At 45.6% G+C, this 16,480-nt stretch overlaps 1 protein-coding gene across 2 annotated transcripts in view; it reads right to left on the bottom strand.

Annotated features, from left to right (window-relative positions):
- Window positions 1-16,480, bottom strand: part of SETD1A (SET domain containing 1A, histone lysine methyltransferase) — a 100,137-nt gene that overhangs the window by 66,588 nt on the left and 17,069 nt on the right. For both annotated transcript variants that reach the window (XM_068243923.1, XM_068243922.1), the window contains exon 7: window positions 13,002-13,809. In XM_068243923.1, coding sequence (XP_068100024.1) covers window positions 13,002-13,809 — 808 coding nt within the window. The remainder of the gene's footprint in view (window positions 1-13,001; window positions 13,810-16,480) is intronic.

Genomic DNA, 16,480 nt, shown 5'->3' with positions numbered 1-16,480 from the left:
CAACTGAAGCAAGCAAGCGTGGCAGACAGGCAGTGTCCTTATAACTGCTGACCACCTACTTCCTGTGAACTAAAAGTCCCGCCTCCTGATGCAGCCACATGGGCCCTGATTCACCAAACTTACCTCCAGTGGTTTGTCAAAGAAGACTTTTTTTTAGACCTCTTAACCCCCAGCACACAAAAACATACACAAAATCAGCTATCCTGAATTCATTTACGCTTGATACTGCTTTTTTGTAAACATTATAGCAATTTTCCATTTGCTGGGGGGCTGAAAAGATATTTTGTAGAGAAGACGAATAAACAGCTTCAGAAAACTCAGGAGAAAAGTTAAATGAAGGAGGGTTATGATTTCTATTAAATTGCGAAGCTGTTGGAGAATGTACCAAGTGGAATTCACCAGGGATGATCAGTGAGATGCAAAGATTTCCAATTTCATGTAGGATTATGTACATTTTGTATGCAAATGTATGCAGCTTGTAAAACGGACCAATCGATTCCCATCAAGGTTTAAACTGATTGGTCCATTTCAGACTGCATAAAACATCAACAAAATTCCCAAATGGTAAGAAAGCCATGATTTGTAGGACAGGTTATACAAATAGCTAAACACAATAAAAAGATCTATCCCCAAAACACAAACCAGAGCTACTCAAATTAAGACACAGAACAATTATATTCCACTCCAGGCATAGATTGGTAGGTGAACAGAGGCGCTCTGCTTGGTATAGCTGAATTGCTGTTTATCCCCTGCTTATTGCCTGAAGAAGTGGGCTGTGCCCGCGAAACGCGTTGCATCTTTGGGGTATTTTCAATAAATGTGTATATCTATATATTTACAGTCCTTGGTGTCTGCTTTAACGGAGGCGGGTCCACCACTTCCTCCCAGCAATTTATGAAAAATGTTTATGTACCTTTATCCTTCTGGCGCCTCTGTTCACCTACCAATATATTTGAGTCCACCCCAGGTGGAGGGGTGATCTTTCTTCCTATCTACAGAGAGCGACTTCTTAATCCTGAGTGAGGACAGGTCTAATCTCCTCACCTGCCTAATGAGTGGTTATCTAGGTGGTAACCCGTGTTTGTGAGTATTACCATCTCACTGTTTAATTTATCCAATCAATTTTGTCATACTACACCATATTGGGCTCTCGATTTCTCCACTCCAGGCGTACTCAAAGTGGCAGAACTCAAGCTCTATAGGCAGTAGCAGTGATAGGAAGTCTTGCTCAAGGTCTCCTACTGAATAGGTGCTGGGTTACTGAGTAGGAAGAGCCGAGATTCGAATCCCAGGTCTCCTACGTTAGAGGCAGAGCCCTTCACCATTACACTCCAGCCAAAGAATTAAAAGAAAAAAAGGACACGATGTATGTGAACATTATAACAATTTTATTGATGGGACAGACCCTAAAAAAAGGAAATAAATGCCAAAACTTTTAAAAACAATTAAAAAACAGCAAGGTGGTGTAGGCACTAGAGGTGGGCTTCTCTCTAAAGAACATATAATTGATCTTTCTTTGAAATGTTTATAGTTAAAGAGATAAATGAAAGTTATATAGTGAGCAGCAGAGAGATGTAGTTACATGTTTGGCAAAAAAAAAATAAAAAAAATATTGATATACAAAAAAGGTGAACAAAATGCAAGAAAATAAAGAGGAACAAAAAAAAAATGCAAAAAAAACCCCTCACTCTAAGAGGCAAATTAGGTTCACAAGATTGCAAATTCAAAAATTTAAATGAGGTACAATAGATTAGGTTCTCAAAGATGCTAATGAAAATTAAATAAGGTAGATTTTGTTTAAAAAAAATTTAAAAAAAAAAAAGGCAAAAAATATTAAAGATTCCAAAGACCACAAAAAAAAATGAATATAAGGCGCGTTAACCAGACTCCACAACAAACTGCTCTAATTCATCTATACGTGTCAATAAAAGTCTAAACATCAAAAAATAAAAGTGCAGGAGATTAAATATGGGATTATACTCCCAAAAGTAACATTTCAGTAACTACTGTTAGCTACATAAAAGAACATTTGAAAGCATGCCCAAGTATTCACTGTGTAAAAACATGTATTTTTACTACATATAGCAGTCTAGGCTTGCTCATCTCTGGCTAATCGACAATGATTCATTGCCGGCAAGAATCTCTCTGCCTATGTCTTTACTTTGCCCCCTCCTTTTCTGCTGAAGTAACTCAGCTGTTGCCAGAGTGCAGAGAGAATGAGGAGGTAGCAGAACAAAGACACAGGCAGAGAGTGTCTCCTGGACGGCAATGTTTACATTTGCCGATTAGCCAGAGATAAGCAAGTCTGAAAAGGGACCTACACATGTCGGATCCCCCCCCCCCGCCCCGAAAACGGTCATTTGGACATCAAATCGGGCGTGTGTACGGTCGGTCCGTTAGCTGATAAGACTGGATTTCAACGATCTGCTTGAATTATCCGCCGTGTGTACGAGCCTTAATGCTCTCTGCAGTGAAAGTTAATGTTTTTACACACAGGGAATACTTGCAAATGTTCATTTCTATACCTAAGAATACTTACTGAAATTTTAGTTTTGAGAATATAATCCCACTTTAAATTCTTGCACACATGAGGGACATGGCGGTAAAACGATGATTCCCCCAACCAATTGTCAGTCAGAAAATGATCAATCCACTTTCTGCTCAGATCAGATGGATTCCAAAGAGGTCAATGAGGTCCCTCAGTCCCAGGCCTCAGGACCACCAACACTAAAGCAAATATCCAGCTAAAATCTTAGATCCCACAGGCCCTCCTCTAAGGTAAACTATATTTGACTGTCTTCCAGCCCCCCCCCCCCCCCCCTCAGTTTTCCCTGAAGCCCCTCTATGTGGCGGCTTCCAGCTCATAGCCCCATCCCTGAAACAGTAGGCCGGTTTGTCTGTCTACAGAAAAAACAGCCTGCGTTTTTCTTCAGGGGGCAGAGCTATGCGTTGGAAGCCATCATACACGAGCTTTGGGGATGACTTGTGGGGAGAAGACAAGATGGGTAAATACTTTCCCTTACAGGAGGGCCCATGGGATTTAAAGAGAACCCGAGGTGGGTTTGAAGATTATCTGCATACAGAGGCTGGATCTGCCTATACAGCCCAGCCTCTGTTGCTATCCCAAACCCCCCTAAGGTCCCCCTGCACTCTGCAATCCCTCATAAATCACAGCCACGCTGCTGACAAACAGCTTGTCAGAGCTGGCTGTGTTTATCTCTATAGTGTCAGTCTGCTGCTCTCCCTGCCTCCTGCAGAACTCTGGTCCCCGCCTGCATCCCTTCCCTCCCTGCTGATTGGAGGGAAGGGACGGGGCAGGGACCGGAGCTATGCAGGAGGCGGGGGAGCAGCTGAGACTGACACTACAGATGTAAACACAGCCTCACAGCACGGCTGTGATTTATGAGGGATTGCAGAGTGCAGGGGGACCTTAGTGGGGTTTGGGATAGCAACAGAGGCTGAGCTGTATAGGCAGATCCAGCCTCTGTATGCAGATAACATTCTTTAAACACACCTCGGGTTCTCTTTAAGATTTTAGCATTAAAGGCAAGAGGGCCCACGGAGGTCCCAGGGAAAAGTGAGAAGAAAATCTCCTTATTGGACAAAAGTTCTTTCTACAATGTCCAAAACTAAAATTTTCTCCTGAAATTAAGATTTAATTTAAAAGCCAACAAATTGTATTTAATATTGAAAGAAAAGCAGGGAATCGTAAGGATTGTCAGGACTTTTACTGCGGTCTGTGTCTCAGCTGGTGAGATTTTACCTCACTTCCAGCCTTAGATGTAAACCCTGAGGTTACAGAGTCACCACACACAGGAAATGAGCAACAACAGTAAAGTGCTGAAGCCAGATAAAAGTCGTTGGAAATAATCTAGGACGGGTCATCAGATATTTGTTCATGGATAAGCAGCGCAATGTGAAAACGTAACGACCGATCTCAGGCGCTATAAACAATCTATCCTGAAGGAAGCATTCAGGCTAGTATTGCTCAAGGGGAACCACATGTACCCAGTGTTCTCCCCAGGTTCTTTTAGCTGGGCGCTCCACCCGGCTAGTTTTGGTGAGCACCCGGCTGTCATCGGCTCACCTCCTCCTCTGTTGTAAGCAGTTGTCCAAAAAAGCGCCAGCCTTCCATTCTCTCATTTCACCCCACACGGCTATATTTTCATGCCACCCGGCTGGAAAAAAATTCTGGGGAGAACACTGTGTACCATACAGCTATCCTCAGAATCTGAATGAGGCACACATAGGCAGGCATTTACTTTCTCCACTTGAATGAACATCTCTGTCATTTTTTCCAGTCTATGCTGTGTTGCGAATGACCGTATTTTTGCAATATGTACAGAATGGTTATTGGTTATACTATTTGCATAAGTTGTTGGTTGCTCGAGAATCGTTTTATGACCAGTGCGTGGCCTAGAAAAATCCCAGGAATTAAAGAGGAACTGTAGTGAAAATAATCAATAAAATTGGTTTTGTTTTGTTTTTTTTCAAATTCTAGCATCTATCACAGGTGGTTCTGTATGGAATGTTCATCACTGAGTGTTCTATGCACAGAACGTTTTGCTTGCTTGGCAGTTGGAACAAGCCTGTATTTCCCACAATGCAATGAGGTTCACAGACAGCAAACTGTCAGGACCTTGGGTCATGACATCACACTGTGGGAGGGGTCTCACCACAATATCAGCCATACAGACCCCCCCTGATGAAAAAGGTAAAGATTTCTGGTGGGAAAGGGGGTATCAGCTACTAAAAGGGATAAAGGTCAGTCCTGGGTTTAAGTTCCTCTTTAACCAGTTCAGCCTTCAGTCGTTCTCACTTTATGCATCCGAGCAATGTTCACCTCCCATTCATTAGCCTATAACTTTATCACTACTTATCACAATGAATTGATCTATAGATTGTTTTTTTCACCACCAATTAGGCTTTCTTTGGGTGGTACATTTTGCTAAGAGCCACTTTACTGTAAATTCATTTTAACAGGAAGAATAAGAAAAAAAATGGAAAAAAAATCATTTCTCAGTTTTCAGCTATTATAGTTTTAAAATAATACATGCCTTCATAATTAAAACTCACGTATTGTATTTGCCCATCTGTCCCGGTTATTACACCATTTAAATTATGTCCCTATCACAATGAATGGCGACAATATTTTATTTGGAAATAAAGGTGCATTTTTTTCCGTTTTGCATCCATCAGTATTTACAAGTTTAAAAGTAAAAAAAAAAAAAAAAGAGAACTATTTCATCTTTACATTGATATTTAAAAAGTTTAGACCCTTAGTTAAATATTTACATGTTTTTTTTTTTTTTATTGTAATGTTTTTTTTTTTATATATTAAACATTTTATTTGGGTATTTTTGGGAGGGTGGGATGTAAATAGTATCTGTTTGGGGTAAATATATGTGCATGTTTTTATTTTTTTTTACATTTAGTTGTAGTTTTACTTTTTGCCCACAAGATGGCATGAGTTTGTTTACATGACGCCACTCTAAGCGTAACATACGCTTAAAGGGACGCATGAAGCCAGAAAAAGCGAAGCTTCCGAGAGAAGCTGTCGCTTTTTCTGCGGGGGAGAGGAATCAGTGATCAGGCACCATAGCCCGATTCACCAATTGCCTGGCTAACAAACCGCAGGCCGGTCATGCGCGTACATGCGCGCGATCGTCCGTGGGAGCGCGCGGAGGCGCACGTGGCCTCCTGGAGGCATAATTGGTTAAGTAGCCAGGGATTTTTTTTTAATTTACAGGTGGAGTCCATCATTCCAGTTTCTCTAATTACGGCCATTGAAGCAGACTTCTAAAAAACGTTTACGGCTGGTTTCTGGATTGGACAGACAAGCTACTGAACTCCATGTAAATTTCCCTAGCCCTGCACTTACATTTCTGTTCTTCAGATCATGTGCCTGGTTTTGCATTCAAGCAAGTATTCAGAGCTTAAAGCTAGCCATACAACCGCACTGCCCACCAACCCCCAAACAGCGTTCTCAACGTCGGCCAAGAACCCCCATTCCTGCTCACCTAACGCCATATGCGGGGTGATCGTGCGACTATCGTGTTGCCGTGGTTAACCACAATTTTTGCCCAACTGGAAATTCTTGTTGAATCAAATGTATAACCGGGCACAAATATTGTAAAGTGTATAGCCAGCTAAAAGCACACCTGAACTGGGAGGATTATGGAGGCTGAAATATGTATTTGCTCCTAAACATTGCAAACCCCATGGCTGTTCTGCTGATCCTCTGCTTTTAAGACTTTTAACCATAGACCCCGAATAAGCATGCAGCAAATCAAGTGCTCTGACTGAAGTGTGACTGCATTTGCTGCTTGCTTGTTTCAGGTGTGTGACTCTACTGATGTATGAAAAGTCAGATACTCTCCCCCCCCCTTCCCAAATAAATAAATAACTGATTTTACCTCAAAGCAGACCTGAACTCAGAACTTCCTCCCTGCTCTGAAAGATAAGCAGCAGCGTGATTAACATCCCTTAAAGAAAAACATCACAGCTTATCAAACTCCTGAGATGCTGCAGAGTGGTTACTTCCTGGTATCGTGGGAGCGCAGCAAAGGTTAACCTCCTGTGTATACATATTAGCTCAGAGTCGACAGACAGCTCACAGCTCATATTACACTAGCTTATTACTGGCTGAGAAGGGAGAATTAAACAGGCTGTTCTCTATAAAACACAGAGGGTTGATTTCTCTGTGTTTCCTTGACTCATGTGCAAGAGTTCAGGTCTGCTTTCAGTTACCCAATGATTGCCATCACATTTGTGCCTGAAGAAACAATGGAGGAGGCAGCCCATAGCATGCTTACAACAAGGCACTTTTATTTACAGTGTGACTATTAAACAGCAATAAAGTCATCATAATGAATAAGTGCAAAACACAAAGCCAGTCCAATCATCAATGAAAACAAAAAAGAAGCCAATCTCTGCTGAGTGTGTCACTCTGAGTCCAGGAGTGTCTGCCAGGGATGTCACAGGACACTAGTATGTACGATCCCAGTAGGTGTCAATGAGCGGACGCCGTGGACGGCAGCGGGAGCGGACTGTGCCAAGGCGGCACTTCAGTGAAACAGCAAAACAAGAGTGTTACTGGGGTACCCGGATCACAGCATCCATCACTTACTACAATGGCTAAACATGGACTCACACAAAGCCAATCGCATCTGATCGCAGCCAATCGGACCGCCACACCAAGTGATGATGGGAGCTGCCACTGCTGACGGGGGGGGGGGGGGGGGGGGGACGGGGAGGGGATGGTCAATGACATGTAAATACCACCAGCTTCCATGCAAGCTTAAAGCAGACCCATGCCAAACATTTTTTAAACTCAAAATATTTAGTTACACCACTCGGCCACATACAAAGATAAATAAACACCCCTTCAAGCCAATGAGCATTTCAGTGCATGCTTTTCACCCTTCTCTTTCCATAACTAGGGTTATACAGGTGGCAGCCATTAGCAATTCCTCCATTGCCAGACACCACCTACTCCACCAGTCTGCTGGGATTCTGTCCCGGCAATATGAAAGGAAGGGAGGGGTTCCTCCAATAAATGTAAAATAATTTATATTTGTCATCATGCAGCTGAAAAACGGCTGCTATTTATCATAATTTAGAAAGTGGATTTTATTTCTGAAATCTTGTATTTTTAATTTGGGTCCACTTTAATGCGGATTACAAAAATGGACCAATCAAATGCACTCCTTGCTGAATCTGCCTGGCCCAGTTCTAAACCGCTGGCAATTTGAATTATGCAAATTACTGGCATCTCAATAACCAACTCTACTACTTGCATGCTAAGAAAACAAAGTGCCCCACGCCTTGCTGCCATGGTGATCCCTGCACTTTAGATCTAGAAGCAGTTTCCCCCATATGGATCAGTGTTTTTTTAGCTAAGTCCCTACTGATCCAGCAATAACTGTATTGCTACTTATGACACATACATGTACACCTATACATTATGTATAATGTTTTAGGTTAGACTTTTGGAGGCACTTGGGTGACAGGAAGGTGGACAGCTGCATAGTTTTGTGCTGCACTGAGAAGTACTGAACTAGCTGCACAGTCGTTCAATACTCCCTCATTGGCTCAGATGCCTGCGTAGCTTTAACCGTCAGTGGTGGCCACTGTGTAAAACTGGCATGGGCAAACTTGGCCCTCCAGCTGTTGAGGAACTACAAGTCCCACAATGCATTGCATGAGTCCGACAGCCACAGTCATGACTCAAAGGCAAATGCATTGTGGGATTTGTAGTTCCGTAACGGCTGGAGGGCCAAGTTTGCCCATGCCTGGGTAAAATCTGATAAAACGGATTGCTCATTTGTGGTAGAAAGCGGATAGGACATTGAATCGAACATTCGCCATAATGCAGCATTCAAACTCATATCTGCTTTCTACCACAAACGAGCAATGCGTTTTATATCAGATTTTACACACTGGCCAACACTGACGGTTAGTTAGTGACAGCATAACAGCCAGGCAACCAGCATGAATAAAATGAAGTCAGCAGTGGCAGCGCACATCATCTCTCTGGAAGGCCTGACATATCAATATATAGCAACTGGATTATACATCAGCATCAGCAGCAGGGCTAACTCCAAACATAAAGCTATCAGCAGCCTATTTGTTATAAGTTACACTTAAAATATACAGGCAATCAAACATGACTGGAAATGACCTCTCCCCCAATGGCTTTGAGAGAAGTCCTCAAGGTACCCACCAGTTCAAATCTCCTGCTGTATCATCAACTGCAGATACAGGGTGCACATTTAAAGGCAACTCAAAGTGAGAAGTATATGGAGGCTGTCATATTTATTTCCTTTTAAACAATATCAGTTGTCTGGCAGCCCTGCTGATCTATTGGGCTGCAGTAGTGGCTGAATCACACCAGAAACAAGCATGCAGCTAAACTTGGCAGACCTGACAATGTTAGAAACACCTGATCTGCTGCATGTTTGTTCAAGGCCTATGGCTTAGGCCTGAACGATAAATCGTTTTTGGACCGAAATCGCGATCACGGAAATGACGATTCCGTGATCGCCATAGCAACGATTTTCACCCCCCTCTGTAGCCAGTCCAGCAGTACCCTCTCCCGCTCTATGCAGCGGCGGTGCGCGGCGGCTTAGTGCCAGTGTTTACACTTGCCGTGATGGAGGCGGCTCACTCTCTCCACTAACTTTAGAGTGCAGCCAATCAGCGGAGCGGGCGGCAGACTCCGCCCGCAGGCTCTCACGTGTCGCCGCAGGTCACTCCTCCCAGCATCTCTACAACATTAGCTGGGCGGGCGGCAGACTCCGCCTGCACGGCTGTCAATCACTTCTTGTTACGAGCGGCAGACTCCGCCCACCCCTCTTACACTCCGTCCCAGTGGCTTACTCCTCCCAGCACCCCCACATCATAAGCTGGGCAGATTGCACGCCTAGTCTGCTGAAAATCACTTGTCAGCAAACAATCACTATTGTGTCACTTTTTTTTTTTTTGTGGTATGAGCGGCAGAGTCTGGCTCTTACTTGGCGACTCCCTCCTCCCAGCACTTCCACATCATTTGCTGGGCTGGCGGCAGACTCCGCCCACATGCAAGTCAATCACACTAACATAAGCAGCAGACTCCGCCCACACCCTGTCATTCAAGTTTTGTATCACCTCTGTCACGCTGCACATTGTGTCAGCGTGATAATGATGATGACTGCTGTGGTGTGACTGTGTGGTGATCTTTCTGCAATCTGCAAAGCTGCAGCGGGGGCAGTAAAAAAACTTTAAGGGCCTGTTTCCACTAGCGCGGAAACCACGCCAAATCCGCAGAGTTACCCCGCAGGCAAATCGCACAGGGAAACTCTGCCGTAGGGATGAATAGTGCCGCCAGCCGAATCGCTTGCGCTAGCGATTCGGCCGGCATTTCCATCTGAAGTTGTGCGGGAGGCTGCAAATCCCATAGCCTTGCATGGCACGGCTGATGGGATTCGTCTGCGTACCCGCAGACCCGGAAGTGCCGCCGCGCGTCTCGCTGACGCGTGCGGCACAAGTGGAAGCGGGCCCTCAAGAATGTTCATGCAAGACACATGCATGTTTCATATTAATACATTTAATTGAAAGCAATTCTTATTTCTTGCCTTTAATTTTCATCACCGCATTTTAGATTTATAGCTATTTGTTTAGATAAATTCACATAATGCAGTAACCTTTATAAACATGACAGAAAATGACATCATACTATGAATTTGATAGTATGTTGTCATTTTCTGTCAGTGCATGTTTGTAAATGGTATTGTACTTTGAGAATTTAGTGCAAAGGCTCAAATTGAAAAAAAATCGTGAATCGAATCGAAATCGCAATTTCTGTCAGAAATCGTGCAATTCAATCTTTTCCTAAAATCGTTCAGGCCTACTATGGCTGATAGTATTAGAGGCAGAGGATCAGCAGGATAGCGAGGCAACTTTTAATGCTTGAATGGAAATAAATATGGCAGCCTCCCGAGGCACGTACCCCCCAGGGGCACTTTTTGGAGTTACAGGTTCTCTTTAAGTGACATCATGGAGAGGAGGGGCAAATTGTGATCCCTGCTGCCTCCCTAGTGACAGCATGTTAGCTTGCAGTCATTAGTAAAGTGTGGCTTCTTCAGGGAGAACCATTGTAAAGCCTCAGTCCAGGGTGGTAGGAAAAGCCTGTATTGTGCTCCTTCTAAGGACCTCTATTCTACTATAACCTATTCCAGTTGTAATAGAGCAGTCCCCACAGATTATATGTCAGGTCACATGATCAAAGGTCACATGATCACAGGTCACATGATCACATGCATCTCATTAAAACAATGCCTCTAGGTGGAAGAAAGACTCTGTACGTAGTCAACAGGCAGACCATGGATCTGCTTCAGGCTGGGAATACTGACATGATCATAGCAACTGGTCTCCCACAAGGATGGTCAATGCGATGCTGTATAGTTTCAGGTTGACACAAATTTATCCAGACTGAAAATGGACCAAATAAATGCAACAGCTACTACATATGTTTGAATAAAATCAGTGAACAATTAGCACCAATTCAAAAATTAGCATCTCACTGGCCAGCCTTAATCCTTGAGTGCAGCAGGTGAGCTCTGGCTCATAGGAAACCACCCACAGATCTCCAAAGATTCTGCTCCCAGCATGCTTTGCAATGTAACAGCAGCAAATCTGACACCACTGTCGTACATTTAGACACCATTACATAAAACTAAAGGCCAAACAAAACAAACAAAAAAAAGACACCCGATTCTGATGGTAACAACAAAAGATGAACAATGTTTGTTTTTTTCCTTCACTGACTAGGGCTTCAATGTGTAAAGATGGAATAAGAGGTATTGCTCATGTCTTGACAACAGTAACAAAATAAAAAAAAATAAAATAAAAAGCAGAAGTGAGAAGACTATGGAGGCCGCCATTGCTTTCCCATACAAGATACTACTCTAATGGTCGACATGCCAATCCTCTGCCTATCACCTGGTACACACAATGCAATATACCTGTTAGATCGACGGGCAATTTCCCATTCAGAGATAATTATTGATATTTCCGATCCGTTTCCATTGATCATGCTATGATTAAAGAGACTCTGAAGCGAGAATAAATCGCTTCAGAGCTCATAGTTAGCAGGGGCATGTGTGCCCCTGCTAAAACGCTGCTATCCCGCGGCTAAACGGGGGTCCCTTCACACCCAAACCCACCCCCGCAAGACTTGGTCGCAAGTTGGTTGTAAATCTTCTTCTTCCTGGAGGCAGGGCTAACGGCTGCAGCCCTGCCTCCAGTCGCGTCTATCAGACGCGCATCGCCGCCTCTCCCCCGCCCCTCTCAGTGAAGGAAGACTGAGAGGGGCGGGGGAGAGGCGGAGATACGCGTCTGACAGACGCGCGTGGGGAAAGGCTGCGGCGGTTAGCCCTGCCCCAACCAGGAAGCGCTCCCCCGCTGCACCGAGGGGATTTGGGGGTGAAGGGACCCCCGTTTAGCGGCGGGATAGCAGCGTTTTGTCAGGGGCACACATGCCCCTGCTAACTATGAGGTCTGAAGCGAGATTTATTCTCGCTTTCAGACTCTCTTTAAGGACGTGCAACGTCCGAGACATGTCAGCATGTGGTGTTGGTTTTAAGCCTCTATGTGTGGATTTAAATAAAGCCGTTTGACTCTACCGACACCGTGCGGAACTCACTTTCTACTCCATTGATAATGGTATCGATTTTGAGATCAGTACTGCACAAAATCAATCCCTTTATCGATCGGAAGCAGGTGGGACGTGTTGCAAATGCAAACAGGGCTGTGGAGTCATTTTAAAGTACCTGGAGTCGGTGGTTTCATAAAACTGAGGAGTCTGATGAAATTTTTACCAACTCCACAGCCCTGGTAACTAATAGAATAAGGGATCGGAGATGAGGAGTTGGAGAGTCGAAGCAATTTTGGGTACCTGGAGTCAGATGATTTTTGTACTGACTCCACAACCGTGGTTGCAAATTATCGATTAATTGCAAAGTGTGTAATAACCTTAAATTAACGGTACATTTGCCCGAACGAACGATTGACCTGCCGATGGGAAACAACCATTCTGGCCCACCAACTGGGAGGAAAATTACAGCCAATCTGATCAGACCAATAAAAATCAATAGAACAATCATTCATCATCAATCAACACCAATAAGTACCCAAACCAGTCAATCACACAGTCAATTGTATCGGTAATGGGCACCTTAATCGTGACCAGGAGATCTGCAGCTCATCTTCCACTTGCCTGTAAAGTCGATGTAAACTGCATGCAGCTTGGAGTAATCAAAAGCAGTTAATTTGCTCGGCCCATTTCCAATCTGCATAGAATTTGCATGAAATATAAATGCAAGCTGGAATTTTCAGCCTCCTAAATGATAATCTCCACTATTGGAGCCCAAAGACCACCAAGGCAATCGGCATAAAATGGCTGCCTCCATATTCCTTTCACTTTAGCTCTCCGGCTAGAATTAGAAGTCAGGTCATCTTACCCGCTCCTGTCCATTGGCCGTTGTCCTGGCGATCTCACCAAACCTTAGGAAGGCCTCTGCTGACACGTCTTCGAAGTTGGCAGGTGGGGGAGGTGTGTAAGGGCCGTGCGTAGGCAGTGGTGGTGGAGGTGGTGGCGGAAGAACGTCCTCGTGGACTTTGGTCTCCTGCGTGGACCCGTCTCCCGTCCCCTCGTCTTCCTCCTCCGTGTCAGAGGGCAGGAAGGAGAATTTGGAGCGCTGTTCCTTCAGGAGGGCCTCAATCCGCGAGTCCAGGCTGCTACTGTGCTGCGTGAATGGAAGACTCTCAGAAATTCCATCCGGTAGCGGGGAGCATGAGCGGGCCGGAGACGGGGGAGGGGAACAGGCCGGGAGCGGCGGAGGGGGAGGCGGTTCCCAGCTCTCTGATGGTGGCGGCGGTGGCTGTAGCTGAAGCAGGGAAGTGGATGGCGGGGAGGGTGGTAAGGGCGGATGTAACCGATAGTCCCGATCTGTCTGAGGGTCATCTGGGGGGAGTGGCGGAGGAGTGGGTAGGGGAGGAGTCCCAGGGAAGCGATTTAAAGGCGGTTCCTCTGGAGGCGGGGGAGGTTTCCGATGCCTGGAGCGGTAGGAATGAGGGGAGGTACGGTGTTGGTGGCGGTGATAACGCCTGTGGCTACTGTCGTGCTGCGTGGAGGAGGAGGAGGATGTGGAAGTGGAAGAGTAGTGGTGACTAGAGCGTCGCGAGTATGAATCGCCAGAGTTGTTCTCCTGTCGCCGCGACTTGTATCCTGAGGATTCATGGGTGCTGGAATGGCTGGGGGTGCCCTGCCTGTAGGACAAAGACAAGGACAAAGTCATCAGACCAACAAGTCCATCAAGTTCAAACTTTCGGCCATAAATGAGGCCAATTATGCTTCTTGACAAGTTTCTCTCTGAAGAAATGACAACCACCACATTACTGTCCGCGAGGAACGGTCAATGAGATGCAATCATTTTAATTGATGCAGGATCATGCAAATTTTGTATGCAAATTTCTGCAGCTTGGAAACAGACCAATTAAAAAAGTTTTACCTGAGCAGAATTTGGTTGGTTAATGTTCAATCTAAATAAATTTGCATAACAATATGCATAATTCTGCATCAAATCGAAAATATTTGCATCTAATTAACCATCCCCACTGGCCGTACCAAAGCAGAACTAAAAGGGCTGGTTCAATTACCGAAAAAATCATTTTAAAAATTGCTAAGTGCTAGGACTATTTTCCACTGTGATGGCGTTTCTATGTTTTACTACCATGATTCCGCTGCAGAAAGACAGGTGTGCGGCGCGATTGCAACTTTCATCGGGAAAAAAAAGCTGGAAAAATATTTAGAATCGCCGAAAACTCGCATAGCCGTTACAACTGCCATGCAATCTTCCTGCTCGCCTATATTCCTTATAGGCCAATCGCAGGAACAATGCAGCAGGCACGATGATTACAATAGGGAAAAATTGTGTTGCAAAAGCAGCGCACTAATGGTACAATCTTCACAGGGTTTCCATTAGTAGAGCGAGTACCTAGCCTTTTGCGATTGTAACATGATCGGGTCGCAAAAGGCACTCAGTGGAAAGTAGCCCTTAGAGATTGCGTTGTTTCAGTGTGAACCAGGCCTTATATTGCCTTCAAAATGAATGCAGTGCTCTCCCCTTACTCTAAAGTTAAAAAGGCTAACTTTCACTTCCCTTGAGCATTGATCACCATTATGTTTACAGAAAGCTGCAGACCAGTGGTGGGAAAGCATCTAGAGATAAAGGGAGACTGCCAGACATCCCTGGAGCCTCAGTATTTATTGGAGGGGGGAGGCTTGTGCGTTTTCAGACAGTTGCATCTGGCATCATCGAGAGCTTACTGCGCAGGCGCAGTACAAGAAAACTTTGTATTGTGCCTGCGCAGTAAGCTCCCGATGACGCACGCCGAGTGAGCACTCTTCATCTTCTTAGGCCCCGTTCAGATCTAGGGCGCTTCTATGCGCTGCTGTGCAATGCTGACACCCTGCGTACCACCAGAACGGCAGAAGGGCATAGACTGCCCTTCTACCGTTCACATCTAGTGCGCTGTGCAGCAGTACGATGCGCTGGGAAGCGCTGGCGTACTGCTGCATGCATTTTGCCCGCAAGCGCAGAGCTGATTCCATCACTGTCATGGATGGGATTAGCAGTGCAGCGGGGCAGCAGGGCAGATGGCGTGCGATCGTACGCGTTGCGTTCGGATCGCACAGCCATCTGCGTTAGCTAGATGTGAACGAGGCCTTAGACGAATATCAGACCCGGACCAGCGGCGGGAAACGGCGGCGTGGGACATTACTACACCCCCCCCCCCCCCCCCCCCGAACCCCTTTAAACTAATACTGTCAAAAATAACAACTGTAACAATGGATGTATATCATTCACAAATAAACCATATTATTGCATCATCCAATGTAAAATACCCAAGCCTAGGCCTAACATACTGGCTGGCTGGCTAATTCCTAACCTTAGATGAAAGTGAAGAAAAGGAAAAAAAAAAAAAAAGTATAGGATGAGGAAATAAAGAAAGACGAACATCAAGAAGACAGTAGGAATATAATAAATGAGAGGGATCCACTCTCGTTACTAATGGTACAGTATTCATTCACCATGAAGCATATGCAGACCAGGTGTTTCTCACATTATTAAGATTAGCTGCATGCTTGTTTCTGGTGTTATGCAGACACTACCGCAGCCAAACAGATCAGCAGGACTGCCAGGCAATTGGTATGGTTTACAAGGAAAACAATATGACAGCCTCCATATTCATCTCACTTCAGTTGTTCTTTAACCACTTGCCGACCGCACGCTTATACCGTGCGTCGGCAAAGTGGCAGCTGCAGGACCAGTGACGCAGTACTGCGTCGCCAGCTGCAGGCTGATTAATCAGGAAGCAGCCGCTCGCACGAGCGGCTGCTTCCTGTCAATTCACGGCGGGGGGCTCCGTGAATAGCCTGCGGGCCGCCGATCGTGGCTCGCAGGCTAAATGTAAACACAAGCGGAAATAATCCGCTTTGTTTACATTGTACGGCGCTGCTGCGCAGCAGCGCCGTAAGGCAGATCGGCGGGGATCGCCGCCATGTGACAGGGGACAGCCTGTCACTGGCTGCACAGGACGGATAGCGTCCTGTGCAGTGCGGATCACCGGGGGTGGACAGGTAGGAGAGGGAGGGGAGGAATCTCGCCGCGGAGGGGGGCTTTGAGGTGCCCCCCCCGCAACACCCAGCAGGCAGGAGCGATCAGACCCCCCCCAGCACATCATCCCCCTAATGGGGAAAAAGGGGGGCGATCTGGTCGCTCTGCCTGCACCCTGATCTGTGCTGGGGGCTGCACAGCCCACCCAGCACAGATCAGCTAAAACAGCGCTGGTCCTTAAGGGGGGGGTAAAGGGTGGGTCCTCAAGTGGTTAATCCTTCAGCAGCTAATTCATTAAGAGGCTTGCAAGTGCGCCAGGG

Source organism: Hyperolius riggenbachi, chromosome 7 (assembly GCF_040937935.1).
Source record: "Hyperolius riggenbachi isolate aHypRig1 chromosome 7, aHypRig1.pri, whole genome shotgun sequence".
Classification (NCBI taxonomy): Eukaryota; Metazoa; Chordata; class Amphibia; order Anura; family Hyperoliidae; genus Hyperolius; species Hyperolius riggenbachi.
This window is presented reverse-complemented; position numbering and strand designations above follow the sequence as displayed.